This window comes from Colletes latitarsis, chromosome 7, assembly GCF_051014445.1.
Source record: "Colletes latitarsis isolate SP2378_abdomen chromosome 7, iyColLati1, whole genome shotgun sequence".
Lineage (NCBI taxonomy): Eukaryota > Metazoa > Arthropoda > Insecta > Hymenoptera > Colletidae > Colletes > Colletes latitarsis.
In genome coordinates, this window is record NC_135140.1 from 18,682,226 (window position 1) to 18,691,330 (window position 9,105).

A 9,105-nucleotide genomic window follows, 5' to 3' on the forward strand; every position below is an offset into this window, starting at 1 on the left:
GTACAGAAGAGAAAGTATCAGATAATCCTTCACCATAAATGGTCGATGCGATTAATTTGCAACAGTTACTCGAGGTAACTGTTACCTGTTTTACAATTCAAGTTACAATTTTTATTGAATAAATAACGTATCGAAAGTTGATCTTCTATTCACGATTTAAAACTTTTGATTCGGATAAGAATTCTTCTCATCTCAGCACGACACACGTACACGTTTACATACACTCTGCCAACAATAGTAAGTATTTCGGCAGATCACTATGGTCTTCAAAGCACACCGCCATTTTCTCTTTATGTTCCGCGCGCCAAAAACCACGCATTCGATTCGATTCGATCACTTTAAATATATACAAATAATAAATTGCCATGTTTGCATTCAGCACGCATGCAATACAATCACCATCAGCAGAAACATTAGACTCACAACACTATGTAACATTTCGTAATCCGTGCGACGATGAAACGAACACGAACGTATCGTATTTCTAAAACTATTTGCTTCGGTTCTATTTGGAATCATAAATAAACGCGATATCTCGGTACTTCCCCATGCAATTAAACTAAATTTGTCGGTAATAAAACATAAAAAAATTGTTTGTAGGATTTCTATAAAATTTGATCCTTTCATTTCCGTTCGGGCAATTTATGCTTTTCGAGGGATTTCAAAATTATGTCGACGATAGACATGTCCTCGCCCATTAGGTAACGTGATTTCTTTTGAATACCTTTAAGCTCATGTCCGTGCAACATGCTGTGCACTTTTTCTAAATAATAATCTATTTGATTCGCGTATAATGCGCCATTACTTTCGTATCGTAATATACGCGGATTGTAACTTTCGATCAATCGATTAAGATATCGAGCTATGTTTACCTCGCCTAGTATTTGATGCATTCCCGGTAACCGCATTATCGGATCGATTCCAATTTGTTTCCAAATTATCGTCAGATCCAGATCGATATCCTGGTCATTGTTTCGATATTCCGAACAGAACGTTGCCAAATCGTTTGGCAAATGTTGAATGCTGGAGTGCGTGTGCATCGACACGTTAATACTAATGTGAGGTTTCATGAGGCCACAGAATGATTCTATAAACTTGATTGGATAACTTGGATTGCAAAATATCACTAGTTTCTGTTTATCGAATTTCCCTAGACGATCAACATCGCAACGTTTACTTTCGCGCTCGTCCGATTCTTGCGCTATCGATTTTTGTTTTTGGCCCTCGAGCTTTTGTCTTTGCAAAGAATTGCGGCTGGTCCTATCAGAGAAAAACATTTCGTACTAATTTTTTAACGCTCGAACAGCTTTCGAAACAACAGATCGTAAGCTAAAGGTATAAATGTTTGCCTTATAAGTATTCCAATATAAATAAATACCTTAATAAGTTTAGAAAGATATTTACTTGTTTAAGCGACAAATAGGATTGTTATAAACCATTTCCATATCCACTTTCGATCCTACCAAATCTCGTATATTGTTTAATCCGTATTTAATCATAGTCGGCCTGTGACAAACATTACAATGTTTATACACAGAATTAATACACACGCGTTACGAGAAAAAAAAAAGAAAAAAAAACAGTATTTGCCTTTACATACCTTTCTAGGGACAATCCCCATGCGATTACGTTCACATTATCGGGTAATCCCATTGGTAACAACATTTCTGGCCTGAACATTCCACTATTACCAATTTCTATCCACTTATTCAGGCCATTGTGATAACAGAAAATTTCCATGCTCGGTTCGGTGTACGGATTATACGCGGGTTTGAACTCAAGTTGCGTAATACCAAGTTTTTTAAAAAATTCGTATAGAATCCCTATTAGATCGCCTAACGTAAGATTATAATTAGCGACTACACCTTCGATTTGGTGAAATTCTGCTAGATGCGTAGCATCCAGAGTTTCGTTACGAAATACTCGATCGATGCTAAAATATTTCACTGGTTTGAAACCACCCTGAAATGTATTTACAAATCGTCTTAATGCTATCGTTAGAGGGTAGCTATCCTGACTAGTTTTTAAGCACAAACGCTTAATTACCTCTTGTACAAGCTTGTAAAGCATTCTAGCGCTAACAGCGGTCGTATGAGTGCGAAGAAGGTTCTTCTGGGCTTCCTCTATTTTCCACTCGTAACGATACCCCATAGACCCGTAACCCCCTTCGCTATGAACGCGTTTTACTTTCTCTAAATATTCCATTGGAAAATTTGTACTATGCGACGGCTCTAAAATGAACGTTAAGTCTCATTTACCGCGATAAAGGAGTAACGAGTACAATAAAATTATTGATTTAACTACCGGATACAAAAAAAGTATCATGGGCGTCTCTAGCTGGATGTTGTTGGGGTTGAAACAAAGCATCAAAGTTCCAGAAAGAACTTTCCACGAAATTATTCGTGGGCATTTCTGTGAATCTAAATGATAAATAACAGAAGGTACTAGTAGTACAAGTACGAAAATAAATTTAAAATTCGATAAACATTTTTAATTTATATACCCCATTTCAAGGAAAATTTTTCTAAATTCATTTCTAACTTTCAAAAGTGGATGCAAGTGTCCTACTTCAAGAGCAGAGCCAAGCGCCGAAAAATTGTACGGTTTGAATTTTTTATTTTTCCAAGCACCATTCACCAGTAAATCTGCAGTCAATTCTGTTTCTAATTTTTCAACCTTTGTCATAAAGTTTGGGCCTTTCCCCAACAGTATTGACTTAATAACCCTTTAGATAAAAAGATTACTTGTAAGCACGATCATCATTGTTTATATATATCATGTGCAACTTACACTTCTTGAATGAGTTTCCTCTTTTTGTAGTCGCTTCTAAGACGATCGGTCAGGTTTGTTAGATCCTTCAAATGAATCTGTGTAGTGTCCTCGATGGATGATACTTTCTTCTTTACTATAGCTGTTCCGCTAGTTTTGTCAATTTCTATCCAGCCAGCCAGTAATGCTTTCGAGAATCCAACTTTGGCAAATGGTACGGATTGCATAATTTCGGACTGGGATATACCATCATCAGGGATTGAATTATAAACTGCTGCTTCATGGCTCCCATAGCTTACCACGTGTTGTCCCTCTGACGTTAATTCCCACTTTTTTGTGCTCACATTCTCAGCTGTGATCAACTGTAAAACAAACCATAAATTTCCACGTTAAAACATTACTTGTGAGGTTATGTTGACATATAAACTTTCTGCGATTTATTTGGACGTTTGTAATGTACGATTATTGAGAAATATTTTTATATAAAAGCTAGCTTCCGACGAATATGTTTAGTCATCGATTATTATTAAAATTTGGAGAACCGTAAGAAACTTGTTTCGTTGAACTTACGTCACCAATTGCTTCCAAACTTTTTATGGCACCAATTATTTTCTGATGGTTTTCTTTAAAAACATCTGCCAGATCAAAAGAAGTTACTTCGCCGTACTTATCCAAATATTCCAAAATCTGGTCGGTCAATTGTTTTGTCATATTTAAAATAAGATTGCGTTCGAACGACACAGCCGGCGAGCAACCACGTGAACAATAATAACATAATAGATAATATTTGGCTCTTTATATATATATAACATTTATTTTGAAACCCGTTCGTCGTCTAATATAATCATTTCTTATGAAAATAATTCTCAAAAATAAAACATTACTAAAGATACTGAGCATTTTCTTTGTAATTATCGTACTCAAATGTATCTATTATTATGCAAATAATTTTGATTAAGATTAAATTCGTACACACAAATCATTCCAACATTTTCAAACAAATGTATTGGTTGCAAAAATCTTTATTATTATAGTTTAAACTATTTAAAGGCAAATTTCTACTTGGCGGGTAATATTTACATGCAAACCGGAATTTAAACCGCATTTTAATGTACCTAACGTAATGGGGTTTACGTAACGAAAATTAAGTTACAAATAAATCGTAACTTTTTATTCGTTATTCGAGAAGAAAATACTATTAAGTGAATTGTGAACACGTTTCCGAACAAATATACACGGAAACCTGTTTCATTCATAACCATTTTGTAACTGAGTTGTTATAACCCAGACCTAACCCTACTCAGGGTTTATTCTACTTTTTAAATCAATTTACGATCGAAGCCTAACATTCGTTACTCGCAAATAAAATCTACTCAACTCAGTCTACTGCATGATATTATCTTAATTGAAATGCAATAAAATGTTTCCTTTATTGCTACATTATCCGTTGATTTACAGTAATTTCAGCCCCAATTTATAATAAATAGAAGAATTAAATTATCTAGATTGCATTTAATTAATTTGTTATCCTTCTGTAAATACTTCACATGAATCAATCATCCTACAAATCCTTGTAAGTACGTCGCCGCATCTACCTTCCATTTTGATGTTTGCAAGACTGTCCGCCCTAGTTTCACCGATATTCAATATGGCTATTGGTATTCCAATTTCATTAGCTTGCAACGCTATCCTATACCCGGAATATGTGGTCAACGTAGAACCCAGAACCAATAACGAGTCGGAATATTTCACATTATATTTCACGCTTTCCACTATTTGACGCGGTACATTATCGCCGAAAAATATAATGTCGGGCTTTAAGATACCGCCGCATTCTTCGCACGGGGGAACAACAAATCCTTCCACTTGTTCCTGTTAAAATTTACGCTCTTTAGATTTAAATTTAAGCAAATTTACATTTTTCGAAATATCAGGTTGCCCTTCTATGTTCGCGTATTACTTACATGCGACAGATCTACATCCCCATCAGGTCTTATCATTTGACTAGATGCTATTATGTTTGGATTTAGCTTGTCTAAACTATCTTGAAACAAGTGTCTACATATTCGTCGATCGCAGTTAAGACACATTACTCTAAAAGCTGTCCCATGTAATTCTATGACTCTCCTACTACCTGCTTTTGCATGCAAGTTATCCACATTTTGAGTGACGATGCATTTTATTTTATTTGCATCCTCTAATGTTTTCAATACTTTGTGGGTGTTATTTGGCTTAATGGAGGAAAATCTACAGAGTCATTGTCTTTGTTAAAGTTGAATTTACCAACATTTATCTCTATTTCCATTTTAAAAACTACAACCTTGGCCAACCTACATAATTCCTTGCCCAATAACGTCTTCGAATAACATCACTTTTGCAAAAATCTTTGTAAAGTACCGGTCTACGACTGCTCTTTGCATAGAGCCCAACACTCTCAGATCTATAATCAGGAAGACCACTTTCTGTAGAAATTCCTGCTCCTGTCAATATGCAAATGTCATTATGATTATTAATAAATTCTTTTAATTTTAGCAATTCTGCATCCTTTGCTTGTTTGCATTTTGGTACAAATGGAAGGTCTGTTTCGTACGTTCTAACTGTAAAAATAGTTTAAATAATTAAACTCTGATTACAATCAATACATAAACCTGAATTACTTACATAATATCGTAAGTGCTCCCATTTTACGAACAGTTCTACACATTCCTGCGTGAATGGTGTTCATTTTAAAATATATAATTCTATTTAGAATATTTGCGCTAAAAATCCTATTCGATACTGTACAGATAACAAAATGGTAGACTTTATTCAGGAATAGTTGATCTCGACTTTCGTCATCTCATTTTGGATTCGTGAAAATGAAGCTATATAACGATTCCTTTCATTAAAATAATTATTCGATAAATCTGATGCCTGTATATAAATAAATCTATACGTCGTATTATGCTACACGTGGCTATTATAGCTGCAATCAAGGTTTTTCTTTCCAAGAAACGTCTACAAATCTGAAATTCTTCAGATAATGAAAATATAGATTCAAGAATAAAAGGAACGTTCCTAAGCGAATATTTTAAACAATCAGTCGAATTAAACGATATAAATCTTATATTAAAACGATGACATCGTCATTGTAACATGAATTCGTGTCGATTAAGGGGAAAGTTACCAACAATTACTAAAGTAACAAAAAAATTATAGAGTAGCAGTCTTCCGACTATTTTTCTGTAGTTGAGTGTTATATAAGATCTAATTAATTTTAAAATGTGATAAAATAAATGTTGATAAATAAGAAAACTATGCTAGTTCTAAATCAACAAAGAGTTCAAATGCCAATAAACACAAAAAAAGCGACATTAATCAAACGACGAATAGATCGTAAGTTCGTTGAATTTTGAAATCGTTTTTGAGTTGTTTCCTCGATTCATCGTTGAAGAAATTTAAGCTTCATTGTTTCGTATAACTAAAAAATGAAAATCCCTAGTATTATATTGAATCTAAACGTTGTCGATACGATATAATTGGTATTTCAGAGTAGTCGAAGGCAAAGGCGTCAACGTGTTGGAAAGATACGTTCTTCGTATATCAAATTGTGACTGTAATTTCGTGAAATGGCTGCGATTAGTTTATTAAATCCGAAAGCCGAATTTGCGAGGGCCGCCCAGGCGTTGGCCGTGAATATATCGGCCGCAAAAGGGACTCAAGATGTAATGAAAACGAATCTAGGGCCGAAAGGCACGATGAAAATGTATGTACACTTCTTCTCACGTGCAGACTTTAATAATTGTTTATCCAAACTTACCGATTAAACGTAAAGAGAAAGAATAAAACGCGTGGAATTACGAACGGTATTTTTCGTTAATCGTTTCGTGTAAAAATAAGTTCATACGACGCTCGAAAATTTCTGACTTATTATCCATATTAGGTAAGGTTGGGCTAGGCAAAGTACCGGTATTACGGTGCAAACGGGAAACGAGAATTTTCGATTATCGTTTCCGGTTTTTTCGTATTAATAATTTAGAGCAATAATAATTATTTTCTCGATTAATTATCGTTCGAAGTAAAGAATTACAAATTACTCTGTTAATTAATTCGTTTAAAGGTTGGTCTCTGGAGCAGGTGACATTAAAATTACAAAAGATGGAAACGTACTATTGCAGGAAATGCAAATACAACATCCTACTGCATCTCTGATTGCCAGAGCATCTACTGCTCAAGATGATATTACTGGAGATGGTACAACCAGTACTGTATTAATCATTGGAGAACTTCTTAAGCAAGCAGATATTTACATATCCGAGGGTCTTCATCCTAGAATGCTTACAGAAGGTTTTGATTTAGCTAAAACTAAAACTTTGGAAGTACTGGACTCCATGAAAATTCCAATTGAACCTATAAAAGAAAGCCTGCTTAGTGTTGCTAGAACATCTCTTAGAACCAAAGTTCATTCTTCTATAGCTGATAAATTGGCAGAAATCTGTGTGGATGCTGTCTTGGCTATCAGGCAAGAGAATCAAGATATTGATCTGCACATGGTTGAGCTTATGGAAATGCAACACAGAACAGCAGCAGACTCTACTTTAGTTCGTGGTATTGTAACAGATCATGGATCCAGACATCCAGACATGCCTAAAAAAGTTACAAATGCCTATATCTTGACTTGCAATGTCAGCATGGAGTATGAAAAGAGCGAGGTGAATACAAGTCGAAAGAAAAATATATTCATATTTTACGAATCGTTTATATGAATTATTTGCAAATTTAAAAACCTCGTTCATTTATAAATCTAGGTAAACAGCGGTTTCTTCTATAAAACCGCCGAAGAACGGGAAAAGCTCGTGGGGGCTGAGCGTCAATTTATCGACAAACGCGTAAAGAAGATAATCGAATTGAAAAAGAAACTGTGCGACGGAACGGACAAATCGTTCGTCATTATAAATCAGAAGGGCATCGATCCGCCATCCTTGGACATGCTCGCGAAAGAAAACATCCTAGCTTTGCGCAGAGCAAAACGTAGAAATATGGAGCGTTTGGCTCTGGCGTGCGGTGGAACGGCTATGAATTCGTTCGACGATTTGCAAGAAGAACATTTAGGATGGGCTGGACTCGTATACGAACACGTATTGGTAAAAATCTACTCGATATAATAAAAACATTCGGACAAGAAATTATCGTGTAAAATAAGAAATCTATATTTTGTTATTTCGTCGTAGGGAGAAACAAAATATACGTTCATAGAAGAGTGCAAGAAACCAAATTCAGTGACCATTCTCTTAAAGGTAAAACTGCTTGTAAATTATGCTTTTCAATTTACTCGTCAATTTCTAACGTAACAATTATTAGGGACCGCATAAACACACTTTGGAGCAATTGAAAGATGCCGTTCGAGATGGTCTTAGAGCTATCAAGAATGCTATCGACGATGGCGCGGTTATTCCCGGTGCCGGTGCTTTCGAAGTGGCTGCTAGCAAGGTACTTAAACAGCATGTAGGAAAAGTAAAAGGAAAACAACGGTTGGGCGTGGAAGCATACGCGGAAGCTTTGCTTATAATTCCAAAAATTCTTGGTAAGCAAAATATTTCATTGGCAATTTCTAGCAGCTCTCGAAATTATTGTTCGTACGCTTGATCGTATTTGATTTTGTCGATTCAGCTGTAAATAGCGGATTCGATGCACAAGATACGATTGTTAAATTATTCGAGGAAGCGGCTGCATTGCAAGAACCAGTAGGATTAGATATTTCGACGGGTGAAGTATTGAAACCCGTAGACGCAGGCATTTATGACAATTATAACGTGAAGAAACAAATAATTAACTCCTGGTGAGTAGCACACGATTAGATCATTAAATGTATACAGTTCTTATTTGTTAATGTTATTGGTGCTGAAATAATAATCTTTCATTTACAGCACGATCATCGCCAGCAATCTGCTTTTGGTCGATGAAATAATGAAAGCAGGACTATCGTCTCTGAAAGGGTAAACCCGTTAACAAGTATTCGTTGATTAAAAATACATTTTTGGAAACTTCAAGTTACTTTGTGTAATTTAAATGTCACGTTTGCACGATTTTTAATCGAAACTTCCGCATAATTCGTACGTTTTTTTATTTTTATTGCTTTCAATTAACGCAAAAGAACTGCACAGAATAACAAATAAAGCGCTACTTTTAAATTTAAGAAAGAAAAGAGAAACACATGGTGAATATCTATTTTCTTGTTAATCGTATAAACTTCTCACTTATGGTTGGAGAGTGAAACACGATATCTAAATGTAAAAGATGTTCGCCTCGTACGTAAACTTTGTACAATGATTTAAATAAAAAAACCTTAAAATAATT

General features: G+C 35.0%; 3 protein-coding genes across 4 annotated transcripts; 1 reads left to right on the forward strand and 2 right to left on the reverse strand.

Moving 5' to 3' along the window:
- Positions 1–230: 230 nt before the first annotated feature.
- On the reverse strand, positions 231–4,020 carry Alpha-phers (phenylalanine--tRNA ligase alpha subunit). 2 transcript variants are annotated; one of them, XM_076768000.1, is made up of 8 exons: positions 3,340–4,020; positions 2,791–3,131; positions 2,504–2,725; positions 2,305–2,420; positions 2,047–2,231; positions 1,601–1,962; positions 1,405–1,506; positions 231–1,260 (listed from the first exon to the last, which is right to left on the reverse strand). In XM_076768000.1, the coding sequence occupies exons 1-8, from the start codon at positions 3,478–3,480 to the stop codon at positions 624–626; spliced, it is 2,106 nt and encodes a 701-aa protein (XP_076624115.1). In that variant the 5' UTR covers positions 3,481–4,020; the 3' UTR covers positions 231–623. The 2 variants fall into 2 exon arrangements, with proteins under 2 accessions (XP_076624115.1, XP_076624116.1); XM_076768001.1 differs by having other exon boundaries at positions 1,123–1,260; positions 1,379–1,506.
- A 145-nt stretch (positions 4,021–4,165) lies between these two features.
- LOC143343273 (NAD-dependent protein deacylase Sirt4) lies at positions 4,166–6,114 on the reverse strand. Its single transcript, XM_076768006.1, has 4 exons — positions 5,431–6,114; positions 5,090–5,366; positions 4,734–5,016; positions 4,166–4,641 (listed from the first exon to the last, which is right to left on the reverse strand). The coding sequence occupies exons 1-4, from the start codon at positions 5,492–5,494 to the stop codon at positions 4,294–4,296; spliced, it is 972 nt and encodes a 323-aa protein (XP_076624121.1). The 5' UTR covers positions 5,495–6,114; the 3' UTR covers positions 4,166–4,293.
- A 185-nt stretch (positions 6,115–6,299) lies between these two features.
- Positions 6,300–9,100, forward strand: Cct6 (chaperonin containing TCP1 subunit 6). Its single transcript, XM_076768004.1, has 7 exons — positions 6,300–6,514; positions 6,869–7,460; positions 7,557–7,892; positions 7,980–8,045; positions 8,110–8,332; positions 8,419–8,587; positions 8,676–9,100. The coding sequence occupies exons 1-7, from the start codon at positions 6,378–6,380 to the stop codon at positions 8,746–8,748; spliced, it is 1,596 nt and encodes a 531-aa protein (XP_076624119.1). The 5' UTR covers positions 6,300–6,377; the 3' UTR covers positions 8,749–9,100.
- Positions 9,101–9,105: the final 5 nt, after the last annotated feature.